At 38.9% G+C, this 23,697-nt stretch overlaps 1 protein-coding gene across 1 annotated transcript; it reads left to right on the top strand.

Annotated features, from left to right (window-relative positions):
• The first annotated feature begins 1,010 nt into the window (after positions 1-1,010).
• LOC122625558 lies at positions 1,011-23,488 on the top strand. Its single transcript, XM_043805647.1, has 4 exons — positions 1,011-1,149; positions 21,833-22,203; positions 22,254-22,426; positions 23,057-23,488. The coding sequence occupies exons 2-4, from the start codon at positions 21,854-21,856 to the stop codon at positions 23,464-23,466; spliced, it is 933 nt and encodes a 310-aa protein (XP_043661582.1). The 5' UTR covers positions 1,011-1,149; positions 21,833-21,853; the 3' UTR covers positions 23,467-23,488.
• Positions 23,489-23,697: the final 209 nt, after the last annotated feature.

The following is a 23,697-nucleotide window of genomic DNA, read 5'->3' on the forward strand; positions in this document are numbered from 1 at the left end:
AGCTAATGCTTTTTGCGTGAGAAAACGATTTTTTTTAAATTAATTTATAATGTGAAAGTAACTAATAACCAAAAAAAAAGAAGAGAGAACTCTATAGTCGAGTTCCCCGACTGGAAGTGCGAAGGAGAAATTTCAACACTTTTTGGCGGTTTGTGGGCGTTAGAGTGGGCGTGACAAAAAGTTTTTTGGCAAATCGACAGAAATCTTGTACAAGAAATCTCTTGTAACAAAAGTGTGAAAAAAATATCATAACAAAAAGTGTGGGCGTGGGAGCTTTGGGCGGTTTGTGGGCGTTAGAGTGAGCGTGGCAAAAATTGTTTGCGAATCAATAGATTCTTAGCAGCTTAATACAAAAATATAAAAACATTTTTCAAAAGTGTGGGCGTGGCAGGTTTGGGCGGCTTGTGGGCGTTAGAGTGGGCGTGACAAAAAGTTTTTTGCAAATCGATAGAAATTTACAGGACTAATACTTTGGGAACGTTTTATCGTTTGTCATCATCAATAGAAGTTGGGAAAAAGAATGATAAGATTAAGAAATGCATCGGCAGTGTGGGCATGGTAGTTTTGAAGAGGTTGTGGCAACGTTCTGAAGAAAAACTTGCGTCACTAAAATCAGCATGCTGATCTTGACAGAAATTGTTAGATCTACTCTGCTAGTGATCCTGATCAAAAGTTACGGTATAAAAATTCTCTTTGCCAATATGAACTTTATTTATTTTTATTGTCTTCAAAAATTTTAATCCAGATCGGTTAATCAATTTTTTATTAATTGATTACGAATATTTAATACTGGATTTATAAAAAATATCTAGCAGAAGAAAAATAATTTAAATACAATAGGTACATGTTATTTTCAAAAATTTGGGGAATGCGTTCCTTGCAGTGAATTGTTATTTACATTTGGGTCGACATATGTACATATGTTTTATCATCTGGGTGACTTTAATACTATATAGATCACAAGAATGTGAAAGCTGTTAGATATACATATAGTAGTATTCAATTGAGCATTGTGAGTGAGTGCAAGCTAACCCCTCTTTTTTTGGATTGACAATTAAAAAAAGTATCAGGAATTTTAGTTCAACCAAACGCACAATGTTAACTTGAAGATAACTAATCAACTTTATTTATCTTAACATCGAACATTCCGTAAGTTCCTCTTTAATGATTAAAATCGAAAAAATAATGGAAAGACTTAACAATAAGGAAAAGATTAGCAAATCTTTTTATTGTTAACCATTTAAGATAAACACTGATATACGATTAAAGTTTAAAACGCTGATATCTAATGCTAAACGGAAACACTTCTTAGTTTGATAGTGACGAAATATTCTCGCGTGAGAGACCCAAAATTGACAATTCATTTAAAATACACATTTTGGAACTGCGAAGTACTAATAATTTGCGGTGAAGGAAAGAGTGCAAAATTATAGTCCTCTGTTTGGGTTTTATGGAATTTTTTGGAGTTTTGGTTGCCTATTTGTATTACAGTAATTATCTACAAAATTAACGTAAATTAATATTTTTAAAATGGAAACAATAAATTATTGATTTAACAAATTCTATATACCTATAGTAAATATTCAAATTGTCATTCAATTGTTTGAGAGTTACATAGTAGTACTAATACTAAATAAGTAGAAGTAAATAAATTGCAATTTATTAGATTAGAATTTCGCTGACCTATACATTTGCAGTTTTACAAAACCATTTAGTTTTTTAAACTCCACACCCAGAACTCCAGGTGTTCGTATAAAGAAGTTATGGGCGTACAAATTGTTGCTATTTATATCTGTTTCCCACTGAACCAGAACTAATGGTAAAATGGTTCAATGACCCTACAAAAGCGTTTGGAGGATACGCTCATAAAAAATGTGTTGGTAAAATAGGGTAAAATACAATTTGATGATTTTATATTTTTGAGTCCCAATTAAACGCTCATTTTTACAGTAATGTATATCAAAATGAAGTAAATGGCTACACAGCTTTAAATTTTTAAATAAATAGTTTGTCTCGTTTTCGAGATATCCCAGCAAAATAGCTGTTTTTTGTGCAAACCATATATGTATTTTTTAAAGCAATTAGTTACATTTCAATTGGTGTATCACTCGTTTAGACTGGACAACGGCAGTAACCACAACTTCCGTACACACTTGCAATTTACACTTTTATGTTTTAAACATTTAATGAAATATTACTTTTAATTCAACTTCTATTGGATCCTAAAGTATTGTTGGTCATAAGGTCGTGAGGGTAAATAAGGTTTATTTCCTTTTGTATATTTTTTTTATGTGTGTACATATGGGTACATAATGTTCGTATACTTACGAGTATTTTGGGTCACATTAAGACAAATAAGAGAGAACGCTATAGTCGAGTTCCTCGAGTATAAGAAACCAGTTACTTAGCAAGTGGGAGTGCAAACGAGAAAGTTCAACAATCTTTATGGTATCGATAGAAATTGGCAAAAAAAATAATTTTTCGATTTGTTAGAGAAAGTTGGCATACCGGTAGAAATTTGAAAGACAATTATGAAAAAAAAAAAATCAACACATTTTCGCATTTTGGGCTATTAAAGTGGCAACTCGAGTGGGGAACTCGACTATAGCGTTTTCTCTTGTTTTTCGTATCGATCGTGTTCTTTAATTGCATTGTTGCAATGTTTGCTAACATGACCTTTACAAAAGCCTTTACTGCTGCTGTGTTAAGTGAGCTGAGTGGGTCTATTGTTTGCTTACAAAGTGGAATACAAATATTATACTTAGGATACATACAGGCAGCTAAAGCCTATGGCTTTGCGTTTTTACGAATGCAGTATGTTCTTATATGGCCGTATTCTTGGCAATTAGTGCATCGGACGGTGCCTTTCCGCTTGTGTCTACGGTAAGTAAGTAGGGCTTGTAAGTAGGGTGCACTTCGTTTTTCCTGATAGCTTAGTGTTATCTTACAGTTTGACTTTGAAGAGTGGTTGTGGTTTTGTAGAAAGGGCTTGTCGAGCTTATATACAAAAAAAAGAAAAAAAAAAACTATTAAAATACACAAGATATGAAAAACAAAAAAATTAAATAAAGGAATTTCATTTGTATGGCTAGTCCATCAAGATAGGGTGGCGCCATCTATGGCGGTAAACTGAGACCTGTCGTACTGGCAACGTCGAAAATAGCGTAGTTCTCTGGCTGTCAGTGGACTATCAACTTTGACGGATTTATATTTCCGATCTGGGGTAACCTTCTGAGCCCAGGCATCCAGATCGTTCTTTTCCATTTTGGCCATCATCGAAAGCAGTTGTCTGGGAGTAGTTGGTTTTTTTTGTCGTCGACATAAATCGTCGAAATAACGACAAGCCAAGTGCAAGCTGTGAGTAACAGAATAAAAAAAACTTACAAATAAAAAAAAAGACAAAAAGACGACACAGAAAAAAAAGACCACGCGACAAGTAGTAAAAAACGTAGCTGCTAGCCCGTGCAGGAGATGCGACGTCGAGCTTCCCCGTAAAAAAAAAAACCCGTTTAAAGTTTTAAATTATTCCCTCATCTTATGGTGTAGAAAAACATGAAAAAAAAGGCAATCAAATAAGAGAATAAAATGTTGCTGAAGTGAACGGGTGAAAACTAAAATACAAAGTAAAAAGAAAAGTATGTAAAAAAAATTTAAATCGCTAAAAAAAAAAAAACGTATAATTCCGCAAGCTGAAATCAAACGAACATAATAAAAACAATTCCTAAATACTAATGTGATTATATTACCAAAATAAAATAATGAAAAGAAAAAAACCGACGACGACCTAACTTTGTAACCAAAAACGATAACTTTTTTTCCCAGCCGATCGCCGCAGCCAAAGATCTTTCGCAGCCGGAATTGGATTTGTTGTAAGTGCTCTATTACATATATTGTTTTATCCTACTCTTTATTTAGTTATTTCGTCATCGGCAATACGCAAGGAGCTTTAAAAGCTGCAGTAATTGTTTCGCAATAAAATTTGTTTTGTTTTGATTACGCCTTTCGTCTTTTGCATTGCAATTATGCATTTTTTCACTTACATGAAAACGAAGAATTTGGATTAACGTAATACAACAATATACTTTCCCATGTTTCATTCTTATTATTATTACTAATATTATATCATACCTATTAATTATTGAATTACACTGTTTTATATAAGATTAACCCAGTTCTTTTCCAGCAACATTTTTCTCTTTGCCAATGAGTTACAATACTTATATGTATTTTGTCTTGATACTATGTCTTTATATACATTTATCTATACATAACTAATGGTAATACTAGAGATATAACATGAAATGAAATAGGAATTTAGGGGAATTATGTCAGAAATATATACTTGTAGTAGATGAATATGAAACTGATAATTTATAAATTTCTATGTTAATAAAAGGATATCAAAATGAATTTAAGATAAATTTCTCCTAATCCGGGGGTCATGGATATCAAAGTGTTATGGAATGAGTAGAAGGTAGTCACTTCAAGGGATCCTAAGTGTAATTTGTGGGACCATAAGGATCATGGAAGGGCATTACGCAGACTGGCGTGATAAAAGAAGTGATGTTGGCAAGTATATCCCTTATTTTCTCTCTCTTTTGCGGTTTTTATTCTTATTCTAGCCTTTTCTTTTCGTTCCCTTTTTGCCCATAAAAATAGTACACGAATTTTAATTATTTTTCAATAGCATACGAGCATTGTAACGTGGCGGTTCTTTCTTTTGCCGACTAAATATCCGAAATGCCGAGGACATCGCGTGCTCCGCTAACACGTTAATATTCCACCAGCTCAGTATTAATAGATCCTCATATGCTACAGAAATAATTATGGCGCCCAATTTGGAGGCCTAGCCTTGGCTGCCTCGTCAGAGTTCAGAATAGTCATCAACATCAAACTGTGGGGAATTTTCGTTTACCACTGGAGAATAAAATATGGTTAGAACATTTTCTTTTGTGCTCACTATTATTAGCAAATTGACCTTAGTCAAAAATGAGTTTATAGCGACATCAGTTTACATAATTGGATTAACTAACTTTAAATAAAGGTATTGTTCGGGGAGTGTAAGTTTGATATGCCGTCCCAAAAAAAGAACAAATGTATACGCCTGTTCCTGTGATTGGTCGTGGATATCAGAGAAGATTTCTATATCCTGCCACGCAGGATAACAAGCGCTGTGCTCTTAGGGTATTAATGGATTAGGCCATACTTCTAAGTAAGGGTTCTACCTTATTACATTATTCTCATTAGGTGCTTATAAATTATCTGCTTGAATGCTAACTTTTGTAGCCAGAATATATTACTTGGATCGGGTATTAGTTAGCAGCGGCAGTACATTTTTGTGTATATTAGTTAGCTATTGCAGGTGCACAGGAAATTATAATATAGTAGCAATAGTGCGCTGCCAGACAAGGGGTTTCAGTTGGTTGCGACTCACCAACTAAGCATTATTATCTTGAAAAAAACGATGGATCAGTTGCATGTGCGAAAGCAAATATATAACCTCAATAGCTATACTATCTTGTTACGTTAATTTCTGATACACAATGTCAATAGACTAATGATTACAAGACACGAAGATTATCCTGATTCCCGGAGATAATTATTTGTTACAAAAAAATACAAACAAAAATTGAAGATTACAGCTCAATAAGCAGATTTATGAGAAAAATTATGTTACAAAAATAAAATTAAAAAGAAATATAAACATATATATGTAATAAACACTTAGGGAAATGTCTGAAGAAATCGCACCCGCAGGAGACAACTCGGTAATGACAAACGTTGACTGCTTTATTTGCTTGAAAGGAATTGAATACTCGGCTCAACTATTAGCAGCAAGTTGTGGTCATAGCTTTCATCGAGTTTGTTTCAATGTAAAGGTTCGAAATCATAAAGTTTGTCCGGTTTGTAAAGTATACTTACGCACCGTAAGTGAAAGCGAAAATAAAAGTAGGCCAGCCAGTGCCCTGGAATTAACAGAGAATTGTAATACAGGCGACGACAATATGGAAGCGTTACAGCAAGTCGTAGAGGAGTCCAATAGACGAGCAGAAATACTGGCAGAAACCATTAGTTCTTGTTTTCAAAAAATGTTTATTGGAGAATCAAAAGCAAGACGCAGCAACTAGTAGTAACCGATCAGAACATGACGCGCAGCCTCATGAAACAGAAAATCTTTCCTTGAAGGGAAATCCCGCTACATTTGGAAATATTCCTTCAGCAGGACTCGAGTCGAAATCTAGATTCTCACAAATAGATACAAACTTGCGACCAGATCGTATCAGCCAGATAGTTATAAACTGGAAATTGCGGTATTCAGGTCGTTCAAATATGTCGATTGACGACTTTATATATAGAGTAGAAGCACTAACGTTTAAAACCGTTAATGGTAATTTCGATCTTTTATCTCGCCATATAAGTAACTTGTAAGATGGAAGCGCTAATGACTGGTTTTAACGGTACCACAAAAGCGTTCGATCAATTCAGTGGAGCCATTTGCGAGCCGCCATGAAGGCACAATTTAAAGACGAGCTAACAGACATAAACATTCGGTCAGCCATTGACCGACGCAAGCAAAGGGAAAACGAATGTTTTGACGAATTTTATGAGTCGATCGTGTTTTTAGCCGATAAGCTTTCAATGCCCTTGTCAGAGTTGGCACTGTTGGACATATTGCGCGCAAACTTGCAGCCGCAAATTCAACATGAACTGCTTTACGAGAAAATTAGTAGCCCAGCACACCTTTGCCATTTAGTTAGAACACCTGGTGTTTATACAGAACTTAACGAAAAATAAACTAATCTTTCAAAGGCCTCAAGCTCCTGTGCGACGTTCCATTCACGCCGTAGAGAGTCATGCCGATGGCGAAGAGCAGTTTAGCGAGGATGACGAGATTCTTGACGTAGCTGCAATTAATTTGGTATGCTGGAACTGCCGAAAAAGTGGCCATCGATACCAAGATTGCCTTAGTGAACGTCAGGTGTTCTGTTATGGTTGTGGCCAGCCTAATACCTATAAACCTTCTTGTTCAAAATGTACGGGATCAAAAAACGGTGTGGGCCGTGCACCAGAGGCAAGTGCACGGAGGAGTCAGTCATCAGTTGCAACACAGCAGACATGTAAAGCAATCCCAATCTACAGAAACCAACATGCCTGACAATACCATTTTACTAGCGGTACAACAATCCCTACGTCCAGCTTCAGTAATGGGCAGAAGATCTTGCACACGCCTTCGTGAATATTACAAAAGAATTAAAAATGAAAAACAGACTCTGATCTCTGCCATCGTAGGTCACGACGTACGACCATAGGCCGAAGTTACTATGCTAGAAAAGTGGATGATAGGATTAATGGATACAGGGGCATCCATTAGTTGTATAGGAGGAGACTTTGCTAGAGAAATATTTAACCGAAATATAACTTATCAGCTGCAGGGTATAACTGGAAAACTCGGTCTGGATGTTACGTATCGGGGAGCAACAAAGACCCTAAACTTTTATTTTGTTCCTTCACTTGCTCAGCAGTTATATCTATGCATTGATTTTTGGACTGAATTTAAAATTTTGCCTTCCGGCTTGACAGTCCAAGGTTTGGCGATATCCAGCCTAGCAGGTGAAGATAACAAGTCAGCTGATACTATAACGCAATCGCGAGCTGACGGCGGATCAGCGTAATCAATTAGAAATAGCTGTTCAATTATTTCCTTAATTTTAAGAAAAGGGTCTAGGGAAAAATAAATTGTTGCATCACGAAATAGATGTAGGAAGTGCAACACCTATTAGGCAGCGCCACTATCCAGTTTCGCCGGCGATCGTAAAACTCATGTATGAGGAAATAGATCGCATGATCGGCCTTGGAGTCATTGAAGAATCTATTAGTTCCTGGTCCTCGCCAGTGCACACTGGTTTTTTTTGTGGTTTTTTTTTTTGCAGAAAGTCAAAAAAAAATTTTAACGGAATAAAACAATTTATGGTTTTTTTATATTTAGGATAGTCTAGATAGTTTAGATAAAAAGAGTCGATTTTAACTTTTATATGCAACACAGGCTTCTCGCCAATCTCTCAAAGATAGCTGATTGTCGATAGCATGCGTAAGACAAAATTGGCGGAAAATCATTTTGCAACATTTGTGGTTTATATAGTAGTAGTAGCAGTAGCACAGGTATGTAGATTTGTAGTTCACTAAAATTTGTGTGTATGTTATATGTTTTTGTGTAGTTTTATCGTGTTATGTTTATGTGCCGTTTTTACACATGTAACAAACATGTACTTAACAAATGTAGCTGTGTTTCGTGGAATATAACTTTTGTATGGAAAACCACTTCAAAAGAATTTTAATGGCAAGTTATTAACTAACATGTGTATAATATTATACAACTAGTTTCATATGCTCCTTTTTGTTACTTTTAAAAAAAATAACGTTTTTGTAGTTGAATATTTGTTTGGGAATGCAGAGCTGCAAGTCATTTGGAGCAACAATAGTCGCTCTGAGGATGCAGTTAGGCAGCATATATTTAAAACAATTGGTCCTAATAATTTAAATTAATGTTGTATTTCATTGGTAAATACTTAAATATAGATAAAACATCTTTTTCTTTGGTAAGGTAAATATTTTTATGGCATATCGGCACGATCGTTTATATGGCAGCTTTATCAATAAGTTGACCAAATCGATGGAAACTTTGTGGGTCATCTTGGGGGAAGTAAAGAGTAGGTTAGGTTAGGTTTTGCCGGCCGTCGGTTTTATCCGACGCATTGGTCCATTGTCCATTGTGTCCATTGTGATACCGAGTGTGTTTTCCCTTTTTACCCGTCGAGGTTCGTGTGAAGTTAACAGTTTCCCCAGCCAGAGGCGCTGGTGAATATTTGTATCCGATGTGGATCGGATAGGTCGGACGTGTCTATCAGGAATCTGCTTCCCAGTTGAGCAAGTCTTTTCGCTTGCAGTGCTGGGCAGTGACACAATAAATGCTCTACCGTTTCTTCCATTTCCTCGTCCCTACAACTACGGCAGAAATCATTATACGGGGCATTTAGTCTTCTGGTATGGGTACCTATCAACCAATGCCCTGTGATAACTCTTTTTGGGTTTATTTTTGGCCATATTTGGCGTGTTAGGCGACAATGTGTGGTATTTTCCCATATTGTCTGTTTGTTTCGGTTTAGGTCTTCCCTAATTAGTAGTTTACATGTGGCTAAAGGCATACTCATGCCCTCCATCTCTTGTATGAGTGGCGCGGTAGTGCCTTCTCGAGCTAGTTCATCTGCGATGGAGTTGCCTTCTATGTCCCTATGTCCGGGTACCCATATAAGGCTGATTACGAATTGTTGTGTCATCTCGTGTTAAGATGATCGGCAATTCGATACTGTTTTTGAGTGGCTTGAGATTGAGCCAATCGATTTGATAGCTGCTTGGCTATCGCTGAAGATGTTTACGTATAAGCCTTCCGGTTTTAGTGCTTTTAAATGCTTATTGCTGCTACTTGCGCTTGGAAGACGCTGCAATGATCGGGGAGTCTAAACGAGATGCGTTGGCCTAGTTGTTCGGAGTAAATTCCTCCTCCTACTCTGTTCTGTAGTTTTGACCCGTACGTATAGAAACATATTGCATTCTGGGGGCCAGGTGTCTGTGAGTTCAACCCGTCCCTTTCTGGGATAATAGTGTTGAACGGTGTTTGTACGTATTCCGTTGGAGTACAGTAGTCTGTCCTGGAGGGGACTATTTGGGTGTGTTTTAGGATACATGGGCTTGGGAGGTTGAGTATGGCGTTTAGGGCTTCGTTTGGGGTGGTGCGTAAAGCACTACTGATGCCGCGGCTCTTTGCATCTTTGCTAGCATTTTTATGCTGGATTTCTTTTTCAGGGCCGGCCTCCATGTCGCATAGTATCGAGTTAACTGCTTTGTTCCATAGAATTGGGGAGAGGACGCCTCCTTGCGGAGTGCCTCTGCTGACGTGCCTAGTGAGGGTTGACGCGCCTAGAGAAGACATAACCTTCCTGCAGGTGAGCAGTTGGTTTATGAGTCCCACCAAGTGGCGGTCCACCCCAAGGTCTGTCAGAGCTCCGGTAATAGCTGTTGGGATGACGTTGTTAAAAGCTCCTTCTATATCCAGGAAAGCTATTCCATCTTGGAGACGAGAGAGTTTAGTGCTGTCTCTGTCGATTTTCCTTTCTTGTAGACGTGTTGCGCGTCTGTGATAAGATTCGGATTGAGAGTTGATCTCAGATGAAGGCCGATGATTTTTTCAAGGGTCTTTAGTAGGAAGGATGACAGACTAATTGAAATCCTTGGGGGTCGTGTGTGATGGTTTCCCTGCTTTGGGGATGAAGACAATTCGGGACTCTAGCCACGATTGCGGTAGGTGTCCAAGATGTAGGGACCTTTTAAAAATGTCTAGAATCCAGTTTATGGCTGTTTCCCGCATGTTGGATTTGTGCGGGTATGATTTTGTCTGGACCTGCAGATTTGTATGGTTTAAAACTGTGTATCTCCCAATGAAGGACCTTTGGGTCCAAACACAGTTCGATGCTTGCAGGTGTGGCGTTAGTATGTTGGGAGGTGAGAGCGTTTTGGCTGTTTCCTAGGAAGTGAGTGTCTAGAAGTAGCTCCAGAGATTCCTCACTCGAGCTGGTCCAGGAGCCGTCTGCTCTTTTAAGGTAGCCTAGGGTTGTGGCCGATTGGGAGAGGATTTTTCTAAGCCTGGCTGCTTCAGTTGTATTTTCAATTTCTGAGCAGAAAGAATGCCATGAGGATCGCTTTGCTTTCCTGATGGCTTTTTTGTAATTAGCAAGGGCTTTCTTGTAGGAGGTCCACAGGGCATCCTCATTTCCTGCCTTGGCCCTGTTAAAAACTGTTCTGCAGTCCATTCGGAGGGGAGATAGTTCTGCTGACCACCAGGGAGGTTTTCTTTTTCTTTTGGGCTTGCTATTGTGGCAGGCCATTTTTAGTGCATAGTTGCAGACTCCTGTGATAGTTGAGACTAGTTCGTTTAGACTAGAACTTCTTTGAGGGTATGGGGGGGATCCACTGGGATTTTTTCCCTTAGAATATTTTTATATTTATGCCAGTCTGTTTTCCTTGGGTTAGAGAAAACTGCTGGTCTTGGGGGGCTGGTTGTGAGGGTTGTTTCTATATACCTGTGGTCCGAGAAAGAGTGCTTATCTAGCACCCTCCAGTGAGTTACTGTCTCTAATAGGGGTTTAGAGACGAGAGTTAGGTCTATTACCTCTTTACGGTTCTTAATGATAAAGGTGGGGTCATTACCTTTATTGCATATGAAGAGATTTGAACTAAAGATAAAGTTAAAAAGAGACTCACCGCGGTCGTTTGTGTCTGTACTTGCCCATTGTGTATGGTGGGCGTTAGCATCACAGCCTATTAGTAGGCCTAGGTTTTGCTTTTCGCTGTCTTCTGCCAGTCTCCTTACCAGCTCATCTGGCGGTTCTTGCCTTTCGTAGGCCATGTACGATGATAGCACTCGGAAAGGAGATGGCTGACTCTCCACGGGGGCTGCCGCGTTATCTGCATCGCTGTAATTGTGGAGCAGAAAAATGATGATGATATAGTACAACATTTTCCTTTTCATATCAATGTCTATCCTTTTTCCGTGTATTTAGACTAAGACTTGTGTTATCCCGTGCCCCTATTTTTTTGGCTTGTCCCTTCACGCAAATTTGAACTTCATAATGAATAAAGGCAAATCCAAGAGAAGTAGCAAGACAACCACCCCCCATAGTCGACGAGCCCAGCCGGAGAAAATTTTAGCGTGTACACTTCTCCTGAGCTTAACATCCAGCCGCAGTATTTAATAAATGTTCGTTACATTGTGTAAGGCTCCCGTTCTGCATATGCCTGATTTTACTCGCCCGTTTTTCATACATTGTGATGCGAGTCACACGGGAGTTGACGGCGTTTTGATGCAAATCAACCAGGAAGGTGACGAAATTCCCATAGCTTTTATGTCACGAAAGCTAAATGAATGCCAGTGAACCTATTCAGTAACAGAAAAAGAGTGCTTGGCCGCTATTCTGAGCATTAAAAAATTTAGATCCTACGTAGAAGGTCATACTTTTACTGTGATAACGGAGCACGCCTCTTTAAAATGGTTGATGTCGCAATCCGATTTGAGTAGTCGTTTAGCCACTCAAACCACAAGGATATAGCTTTACCATTCAGCATCGAAAGGGCGTTAGAAACGTAGTTCCAGACGCGCTGTCGCGCACCTTTATGGAAGATTTGTCTGCAATAGAAAGCGATCACGCAATTGATTTTCGCTTTCCACATTTCCAATCAAAACAGTATCAAGAGCTGAGGGTATAACTCATGCAAGCTCAAAAGCAGTTGCCTGACGTGCAAGTCGTGGATGATTGCATTTATAGGAAGACAGAGCATGCATCCGGGGAAAGCCTAGCAGACGATATGGTGGTATGCCACAAGAACTTGTACCTGTTGTCCTGGAAAAGGCGCACGATAGCCCTTTATCGTCGTACTGTGGGATTAACAAAACATTAGAGAGGAAACGAAAGCAAATTTAGTTAACGAAGTTAAGGAGTACGTAAATAATAGTGCAGTATGTAAAAGTGTTAAGCATCCCAATTATGTTTTGAGACCCCCTCTGGCTAAAATAGTTGAATCGCAACGGCTATTCCAAAAGCTTTATATCGATTACTTGGGGCCTTATCCTCGTTCAAAATCAGGTCTCGTGGGGATATTGGTGTTATTCGATCACTTTACAAAATTATTCCGTTGTCGGAGTTCAGTTCAAATCTTACATTTTCAAGAATCTATTAAAGAAATACGTATACAGCCGTGTATGCCCCTCAAGCTAACGCGTCAGAACGGGTAAACCGTAGTATTATCTCTGGAATCAAAGCGTATGTTCATCCGGATCAGTCTAATTGGGATGACAAACTTAGTAGCATATGCTGTTCCTTGCGATCCAGTTGGCATTCAGCTGTTAACAACACACCATATCGCTTGGTTTTTGGTCAGCACATGATCACAGAAGGTTCTACATACAAGCTGTTGAGAAAATTGGACTTGTTAGAGGATCGAGCAGTTCAATTCAGTAGAGAGGATTCTGTCAATATTTTTAGAAAAGATGCAGTGAAAGCAATGAAGCAAGAACAAAGTCGGAATGAGAAGTTGTATAACTTAAGAAACCGAGTCGTGTCATATACCGTTGGCCAGGAAGTTCATCGTAGAAACTTTCAGCAAAGCAAGTTTGTAAAAGGGTTTAATGCCAAACTAGCACCAGCATTTGTGAAAGCTAGAATTAAAAGAAAGCTAGGTTCAACTTATTACGAGCTGGAAGACCTTCAAGGAGTTGGAAAATTCCACGCGAAAGATATCAAACAATAAGATAAATTAGCTCTCCAAGCTGGTATCACACATTGTGAGAGCATGTCTCCCAAGTGCGATTTTAGCGGTGGGGATTTGTAGGAAGGGCTAATATTCAAAAAAAAGAAAAAAACAAGAGAGAACGCTATAGTCGAGTTCCCCGACTATCTGATACCCGTTATTCAGATGGTGAAAGTGCGCATGAGAGTCTTCAACACTGACAGTTTTTGCGGTTTGTGGGCGTTGAAGTGGGCGTGGCAAAAAGTTTTTTGGCAAATCGATCGAATTTTACAGGACTAATACAAAAATGAAAAAATATCAAAAAAATTTTCAAAAGTGTAGGCGTGGCAGCTTTGGGCGGTTTCTTGACGTTAGAGTGGGCGTGGCAAAAAGTTTTTTGGCAAACCGATAGGAATTAAGGAGACTAACACAAAAATGGAAAAATATAGAAACATTTTTCAAAAGTGAGGGCGTAGTAGTTTTAGGCGGCTTGTGGGCGTTAGAGTGGGCGTGGCAACATGAATCGGCAAACTTGCGCTGCTTCTATGTCTCTGGAGTCTGCATGCTGAGTCTCAACTAGCTTTTATAGTTCCTGAGATCTCGACGTTCATACGGACGGACAGACGGACGGACATGGCCAGACCGACTCGCCTATTGATCCTGATCAAGAATATATATACTTAATATGGTCGGAAACGCTTCCTTCTGCCTGTTACATAGTTTTCAACGAATCTAGTATACCCTTTTACTCTACGAGTAACGGGTATAAAAACTATACTAGATATATGAAAACTGTACTACACTAGATATGGAAAACAAAAAAATAAAATAAAGACATTTTATTTGTATGGCTAGTCCATCAAGATAGGATGGCGCCATCTATGGCGGTAAACTGAGACCTGCCGTACTGGCAACGTCGAAAATAGCGTAGTTCTCTGGCTGCCAGTGGACTGTCAACTTTGACGGACCTATATTTCCGATCTGGGGCATCCAGATCGTTCTTTTCCATTTTGGCCATCATCGAGAGCAGTTGTCTGGGAGTAGTTGGTTTTTTTTTGTCGTCGTGATTGAATTGCATTAGCAATGTGTTTCAAAATAACGACAAGCTAAGTGCAAGCTGTGAGTATGCTAACAGAATAAAAAAAAACTTACAAATAAAGCTTAATGTGCTATTTCTTCTAGATACACAATAAAATTTTCAAACAAACAAAAAAAAAGACAAAAAGAACGACATAGAAAAAAAACCACGCGACATCTAGTAAAATAAAGTGGAAAAGAAAGAGCAGTCGAATTACTGGATGCCAGGACTGAATGCAGGGTAAATATTTAATGACCCCAGTTAAAGAATTAGGGAGTGATTTTTGTTTTATTTTTTTTTTCTTTGGCGATTTTTCATTTAGGGAAAATTCATTGCGTGGCACTTGGTAAGCAGTCCCATAGGCAAAGATTAAGCGGAAAACAACGATGACGTCATAAAAGCAATACCTGTGCCGCCTGCAAAAAAAGCAAAAAGTGATTCGATAAAGAAAAATAAAACGAAAACTTAGCTGCTAGCCAGTGCAGGCGATGCGACGTCGAGCTACCCCGTTAAAAAAAAGTTAAAGTTTTAAATTATTCCCTCATTTTATGGTGTAGGAAAACATGAAAAAAAGGCAATGAAATAAGAGAAAAAATGTTGCTGAAGTGAACGGGTGAAAACTAAAATACAAAGTAAACAAGAGAGAACGCTATAGTCGAGTTCCCCGACTATCTGATACCCGTTACTCAGCTAGTGGATGTGTGAAGAAGAGTCTTCATCACTGACAGTTTTTGACGGTTTGTGGGCGTTAGAGTGGGCGTGGCAAAAAGTTTTTTAGCAAATCGATAAAAATTTACAAGACTAATACAAAAATGAAAAAATATTAAAACATTTTTTTAAAGTGTGGGCGTGGCAGTTTTATGCGGTTTGTGGGCGTTAGAGTGGGCGTGGCAAAAAGTTTTTTTGCAAATCGATAGAAATTTACAAGACTAATATGAAAATGAAAAAATATTAAAACATTTTTCAAAAGTGTGGGCGTGGCAGTTTTGGGCGGTTTGTGGGCGTTAGAGTGGGCGTGGCAACATGAATCGACAAACTTGCGCTGCGTCTATGTCTCTGGAGTCTGTATGCTTATTCTCAACTTTCTAGCTTTTATAGTTCCTGAGATCTCGACGTTCATACGGACGGACAGACAGCCGGACAGACGGACAGACAGACGGACAGACGGACATACAGACAGACGGACGGACAGACGGACATGGTCAGATTGACTCGGCTATTGATCCTGATCAAGAATATATATACTTTATATGGTCGGTATCGCTTCCTTCTGCCTGTTACATACTTTTCAACGAATCTAGTATACCCCTTTACTCTACGAGTAACGGGTATAAAAATCGATAATCGAAATCGCTAAAAAAAATAAACGTATAATTCCGCAAGATGAAATCAAACGAACATAATAAAAACTATTCCTTAATAAACCGACGACGACCTAACTTTATAACCAAAAACAAGAACCTTTTTTCCCAGCCGATCGCCGCAGCCGAAGATCTTTCGCCGCCGGAATTGGATTTCCTGTAAGTGCTCTATTACATATATTGTTTTATTCTACTCTTTATTTAGTTATTTCGTCATCGGCAATACGCAAGGAGCTTTAAAAGCTGCAGTAATTGTTTCGCATTAAAATTAGTTTTGTTTTGATTACGCCTTTCGTCTTTTGCATTGCAATTATGCATTTTTTCATTTACATGAAAACGAAGAATTTGGATTAACGTAATACAACAATATACCTTCCCATGTTTCATTGAAATAGGAATTTAGGGGAATTATGTCAAAAATATATACTTGTAGTACTAAGATGAATCTGAAATTGATAGTTTATAAATTACTATGTTAATAAAAGGATATCAAAATGAATTTAAGATAAATTTCTCCTAATCCGGGGGTCATGGATATCAAAGTGTTATGGAATGAGTAAAAGGTAGTCACTTCAAGGGATCCTAAGTGTAATTTGTAGGACCATAAGGATCATGGAAGGGTGGGCATTACGCAGACTGGCGTGGTAGAAGAAGTGATGTAGGCAATTGTATCCCTTATTTTCTCTCTCTTTTGCTGTTTCTATTCTTATTCTAGCCTTTTCTTTTCGTTCCCTTTTTGCCCACAAAAATAGTACGCGAATTTTAATTATTTTTCAATAGCATACGAGCATTTTTACGTGGCGGTTCTTTCTTTTGCTGATCCACCCCCACGTCGACTAGATATCCAAAATGCCGAGGACATAGCGTGCTCCGCTAACACGTTAACACCCTTTATCAGGGCTGGTGGGTAGATCCTTATCGTTATCTGCCAATATTCCAAATTTGTTAGTGTACTCTTGGGTCTCAGTTCGTTGAATTAGATTGTTCTGGTTAGGGGATCAGTTTTCTTTTTATTTGAATGTTTCAGCTGCAACGAGCGTTGCAGTATTTGCTGTTGTTGCGAATGTTGTAATTAACGAGGTCGATGTGTTGAATATCGTGCGTCTCGTCCGTTCTTTTTGGTTCATTATTGGTATTGACGGAGACGAAGAACCCCCATGTTGTTGGCATAAGTTGGTGTGTCGGGATCAGTGTTGGGACAGGTACGCTATATTTTTACCTAGGTAAGGTACAAGGTAGTTAGAAAAATAAGGTAAAAATAATTTTGGCGCCAAATATTGCGTATGTAAAAATGAATGGCTACATCAATATAAGCACACATACATATGTTTTTTTTTTTTAATTCCTTCTATTTCTCTCGGGAACTTAGGGCTTCTACGAGAGCTTTCCATCTAACTCTATTTTGAGTCTGTTTTGCACTTTCCCATGTGGTGTTTATTTGGGCTAGTTCTTGGTGAGCGGTTCTTCTCCAGGTTGCTCTTGGCTTTCCTACTCGCCTGCTTCCTTGGGGGTTCCAGTCTAGTGCCATCCTCACTATGCTACTCGGGTTTCTTCTGAGAGCGTGCCCTATCCACATCCATTTTTTCTTCCTTATTTGTATGTGAATCGGGGACTCGTCTGTAACGCGCCACAGTTCTGTGTTGGCTATTCTGTTTGGCCAGAATACCCCACATATGACTCTCAGGCATTTGTTGCTGAAAGCCTGTAGCTTCTGCGTTATTTTCTTCGTGGCGAGCCATGTCTCACTTCCGTATAGCAGTATGGATTTCACACACGCATTGTAGATCCCGAGCTTTGTTCGTCGGCTGATTTGTCGGTCTCTCCATATGCGGTATAGTCTGAGCGGGCTTTGCCAAGACGACTGGAGACATCATCATCCACTCCACCACTGTTGGTTATGATGGTGCCAAGGTTTGGGAAACTGGTAATGAACTCGATTGGGTTCCCATTTATGTTGATGTTTCCTTGGCTGGAGTGGTTGAAGCGCATAGCTTTTGTTTTCGCTATGTTTATCTCGAGCCCTACGCTGCTAGCTATTTTGACGAGGTCGTCACTTTTCCTCTGTATGTCGCCGAGTCTGTGCGATATGAGACAGATGTCGTCTGCGTAGTCCAAGTCCTCAAGGTGTCTGGTGAGGTTCCACTTAATTCCGCGCTTGGAAGAGCATACTTCGCTCATTAACTCGTCGACTACGATGTTGAAGAGGAGTGGTGACAGCGGGCATCCTTGCCGAAATCCGGTGTTCGTCTGGAAAGGTGCACTAGTTTTTCCATTGTGCAGTACCGCCAGGTTGGCATCGTCATACATCGATTTGATGATGGCGATGAGATTTACAGGTACTCCTTTTCTTGCAAGTGCTCGCCATATTGCTGCTCTATCAACTGAGTCGAATGCCTTCTTGAAGTCGATGAACAGGAGGTAAAGCGGCGCTCTCCATTCCACAGCTTGCTCGGTTATTATGCGTAGTGTATTTGCCTGGTCTACGCAACTCCTGTGTGGTCTGAAGCCTGCCTGTTCGTCTCGTATTGTTGGCTCAATTTTTTCCTGGAGGCGTTCGTTCAGAAGTGTAGCTAAGATCTTGTAGCTGGTGTTGAGCAGTGTTATCCCTCTCCAGTTGTTGCAGTCACTAAGGTCGCCTTTTTTGGGAAGCTTCATAATGATTCGGCATTTCCAGGAGTCTGGCACCGTCTCGCCTTCCCATATGCGTGAGAAGTGTGGATGCAATGTTTCAGCCATCAGTTGGGTGTCAACTTCAAGCAATTCGGCTGGTATGTTGTCTTCGCCAGCTGCTCTGTTGTGTTTCAGCTTCTTTATTGCATTGCTACTCCCACTTGGCGGCACAACACTCCTGTAGTCTATGGCCACGTTTGGTGATGTGGTGTGGCTAATTCCCATGAAGTGTTGGCGCCATCTTCGGATTTGTGCATCATCATTGGATAAGAGGTTACCTTCTAGATCTCTGACTGGTTTGTTCTGTCTGTGATGGGTTCCTGTGATCCGTGCAATCTGCTGGTATAGCGAGCGCATGTTGTTCTCGCCGGCTGCTCGTTCTGCGTCTGCCGCAAGTCTATCCAGCTGTGCTCTTTTGTCCTTTCTGGCCGACCTTTTCACCGCTCTGCATAGTCCGCGATACTCCTCACGGTACTGTGTGAGCTGGTCCGACAGAGGCTTCGGGTTCCAGGTCCCAGGTTGTTGCAGACCAAGTATTTCCTCCGCCGTGGTCCTTAGTTGCCTGCAGGTGTGCTCCCATGGGTGGTCTTCTAGGGGGATCAGCTTTTCTCGCAGCGTGGACGTCATTCTCGTCTTCAGAGTAGAGTCGCTAAGGAGGTGCAGGAGCAGGGGGAGCGCTCGCCGGTGTTGACTGTTGCCAGTGTTCCTTGAGTGGTTGCGGTTGAGCTTTATTGAAAGTTCTCCAATGGCCAACTTATGATCACTGTCTATGGCTGCTCCCCTTTTGTTCCGTACGTCCAGTAGCGAGTGTCTCCATTTCCTGCTAATGCATATGTGGTCGATCTGGTTGCGCGTATTACCACTTGGAGGTGTCCAGAAGTATTTGTGGACATCTTTGTTTGGGAATATTGTGCCGCCGATGACCAGTTGGAATACTTGGCAGAGTTCCACTAATCTCTCTCCGTTATCGTTGCGACTCCCAGTTCCATGGTGGCCCATGACAGATCTAGTCCGGTGTTGTTGGGGCCAATTTTTGCATTGAAGTCACCCATGAGGATGTTAATGTCACCTTGCCGTAGCTTGTTGAGGGTTGCTGTAAGGGCAGTATAGAAGTCGTCCTTGGTGTCGTCGTTGGCGTCTTCCGTCGGGGCATAGCATTGAGTGATGTTTATATGTAAATAGCTCTACATCTGAACCTGGCGGTCATGATTCTATCAGAAATGGGTTCCCAGGAAACCAGTGCCTTCTTTATGCGCTTGGACACAAAAATTCCCACTCCATATCTGCTGCCGTCACTGTTGCCACTGTGTAGGAAGGGATTGCTATCTGATGTTGTTGTTTCCCCACTGGCAGCCCACCTCATCTCGCTGATTCCAGCTATTGCAATGTGGAGTTTCTCCATCTCCGCCTCGAACTGTGCTAACCTAGATGGATCTCTTAGAGTTTTAACGTTCCATTGTCCAATTCGTGTCCGTTTTGAGATGCCTATGGTCGTTATCGAATTTGGGGAGCCGTTTATGTTTAAATTTCTCGTATTGGTTCAGTAATCGTTGTAAGTTTTTCGCCCGATCTGGTGATTGGCCAGATGCGGCTTATCCCAGTGGTGGGGCTGCCACCTGTCGCCATCGGGGAGTGGCGTCTACGGTGTTGTGTTGTTATTCGTAGAAAAGCAAACAGTCTGGTAACGCGCTCGCCCTGCTGGGTGTTGTTGCTGTTCGCAGAAAAACACTGGGTGCGCTTGGTACTATGTGGGTGCCCAAGTTTTTCTCCCATGTAGTGAGGAGTGGCGGTGGGGCAAGTGGAAGTTGCCGAAAATTGTTGTAATAGGCATTTTTTATGTGGAAGAATACTTTCTAAAAGTTAGAAAAGCATTTCAGAGAGGAAGTTTTGTATGGCCATGCTCTCGTAATGGGTGTGGTTTGAACCCACGAACCCGTGGTTAGCAGGTAGTTGCACTATCCACTACACCACGAGGCCCCATGTTATGTATATGTATGAAATAATAGGTGCCGATTTTTATTGGTATATGAAAACGTCGACACGTCATCATCATCTTTTTCAAATTTTGGGAGTGCATTTTCATATGAAAAAAATTCTATGTGCGTATGTATGTGTGTATTAATATACATTTAAAATTATTTCCGACGAAATACACTTTTAGAGGTTTACAAAATTTGATTTTGTCAACAAAATGTTCTTTAATTTAAAAAGTAAAAAAGAAACGAACTTGCATATTCCAGAGCACAGACATTTTCCAGTCGAATTTTCGTCGAATTTTATGGTTTTATTTATACACAAAACACATTTTCAATCTGGCTTAAAATATTGACCATTTAAAATAAAAGGTTGTTCCTTTTTATTTGTATTTTCCTTTCCGGACATCTTACTGTATTGGGTTCTTTCACAAATTGTTAAGATAGTTTTAAATCTGAGTTTGCTTCAAGCTAATAATAGCCGAACAGCATTTGCGTCGAATCGAAAGATAAATAACTTTCTATGGTGGAATCAGCTTTGTTTTATTATTGTGGAATTCGATAATTTTGTTTAAAGGAAAATAATCGAAAAGTCTTTTCAGTAATAAATAAAGCAAAACACAAATATTTCAGTACCTTATTACCTAGCTTACCTACTTCTCCAGGTATAGAGGTATTAGTACCTAGGTAGGGTAAAAGGAAGCCACATATTTGTATACCTAGGTAAGGTACAAGATACCAAAAAATTGTATCTAGGTACATGCCTAGGTACAAGTATCTAGGTACTCCCCAACACTGGTCGGGATGGGGGTGTTTGATTTATTTCGTACAATTCGGCGGGCTGCGAAGATACAATTGAAAAATACGCGCTGTTTCGACTCGAAGAGAGACGACGTTCGCCTTGCTCTCGTTGACGCTGATCGCGAATGTCGATTTGACTCATTGCAATATTTAGCTTTGAAGTATAATAATTGTATAAAACAGACAACTTACAATAACTTTTTAATAAGATATTTAACGTCGCATTGATAAATTTTGTTTGTTGTAAATTGTTGGTATATATTCACCTTTTATTAAATTCTGTGTAAGCTCTATAAAAAACATGTTAAACATTGCTGTTTTACGAAAGGTACAAATACGAATTCATGCTGACCAACTCTTTTTTTCATAAACGTCTGTGCTAAAAAAAAGATTATTACCTTCATAGGCAAACCGTAAAATTTCTTTTTGATTTACAGTTTTCATTACGCAAATTTTCCTTAGAAACTAATTTTATTATTTATAAGACATAATTCATTTCTTTAACTCAATATCATTTGATAATAATGGTTGACTATGAAGAAAACATTTATATACAAATTTATTTATGTAATTTTTATATTTAAACGTAAACTTCTATTCCCGATTTAAAGCATTTATTCAGAGAAGGAAACATGATACTTGTAACCAAGTTGTGTATTGCCTTTTTTTTTGCTGCTTTGAGTTTTACCATGTCATGTAATGGCCACGGCAGACTGATCGAACCACCAAGTAGAGCGTCAGCTTGGCGGTTTGGATTTCAAACACCACCAGACTATAATGACCATGAACTATACTGTGGAGGGCTTAACCGTCAGTGGAAAAGAAACGGCGGTAGATGTGGAGAATGCGGCGACGCGTGGGATGTTCCGGAACCACGACCCCACGAATATGGTGGCCACTGGGGAAAAGGCTTAATTGTACGGAGCTATTTGCCTGGATCTAAAATTACGATTCGTGTAGAACTAACAGCTAGCCATATGGGGTAACCAATTCTATTTTGTGTTTCTCTAAATCAATATATAATTTTTTCAGATATTTTGAGTTTCGGATATGTCCAAATCCAAATGCTAAGCAGTCATGCTTAGATAAAAATGTATTGCTAATTCTTAATGGATCTCCTTCTAAACCAAATAAATCAGACCTGGATATCCGATTTTATCCTCGAAACGGAAGTTGCATGTATGACATTTTGGCACAGTTACCAGGTGAATATAGTTTAACACGAGAACAGAATCTTACTTTGCAAAAAATAGGTAAAATACTTCAGCTAAGTAGATAAGCTAAGTAATGATAATATATAGGACTTAAATAAGATATAAAAAAATTCTAATATCTACAAAATGTAATAAATAGGTAAAAATAGGTAAACAAAATTGTTAATAATTTGTTGAATGAAATCCAAGATGGAACGTTTTGGTCGAAACTTATCAAGCTCAAATTCTACCTTCTTAGATCTATCTACTGGCATTGACTTTATTGATAAGTTCAAAATCGTTTAAACCTTGTAATAATTTAAATAATATTTAAAAAGTAGATTTTAAAAGTACAAAATTGAATATAGATTCATATTTAAAAATAAAAACAAAACAGAACGCTTTGTTTAATATAAATTAAATTTTTACCAAAATAACTTTAAAATTTTTTTCCTCGCACTTAAACTTGCTAGTAACACGTATCTGATAGTAGAGGAAATCGACTTTAGCATTCTCTCTTGCTTTTTTCTGTGTTGTAAAATGCTTACAAATCAATTCCCTTTGCAAGGATAGTTCAACTTAACTACTTGCATTTTTTGATATAATAAAATAAATTAACTATTTAAAAAATACAAATTGCAGATTTTACATGTGAACACTGTGTTCTGCAATGGCGATACGTTGCAGGCAATAATTGGGGTATGTGTAGCGATGGTAATGGAGCTGTTGGATGTGGCCCACAAGAAGAATTTCGTTCGTGCTCGGATATTGCCTTAACTACAGAATATTTTCCTTCATATCCTAGTCACTTAAACCCAGCAGCTACGCAATTTAATGGGATGTCTACGACCAAGAAACAACACTTTGGTAATATACAAAGTGACAAACTAATGTATATTTTCATTATCTCACTATTTTTAGTAATTATATTAGTTTGCGTTGTTTTTTGGTTTGAGTTTCACAATATCAAAAAATGTTGTATTCCAAAATTTAGTAATAACCTAAAAAAATATATATGTTGGAATTCAATCCAACAAAATAATTTCATGTGATGTATTTAAAAACAATAATAAATCCTAAGCAATAATAAAAAACTAAATGAAACAAGCAAAGTATTCATACCCGTGGGTTTTAAACTTTTGGTATTGTCTTAGAATCTAAGAAAATATAGGGAAAAATCTAGTAAATGAAACACGCAAAGTTGAGCTAATAAGCCTTTTTATTTGTTTTTTTTTCGAGAAATAAATATACGGTTTATTTATGTAGCGATTTCGAATGATTAT

Source organism: Drosophila teissieri, unplaced genomic scaffold (genome assembly GCF_016746235.2).
Source record: "Drosophila teissieri strain GT53w unplaced genomic scaffold, Prin_Dtei_1.1 Segkk125_quiver_pilon_scaf, whole genome shotgun sequence".
NCBI lineage: Eukaryota > Metazoa > Arthropoda > Insecta > Diptera > Drosophilidae > Drosophila > Drosophila teissieri.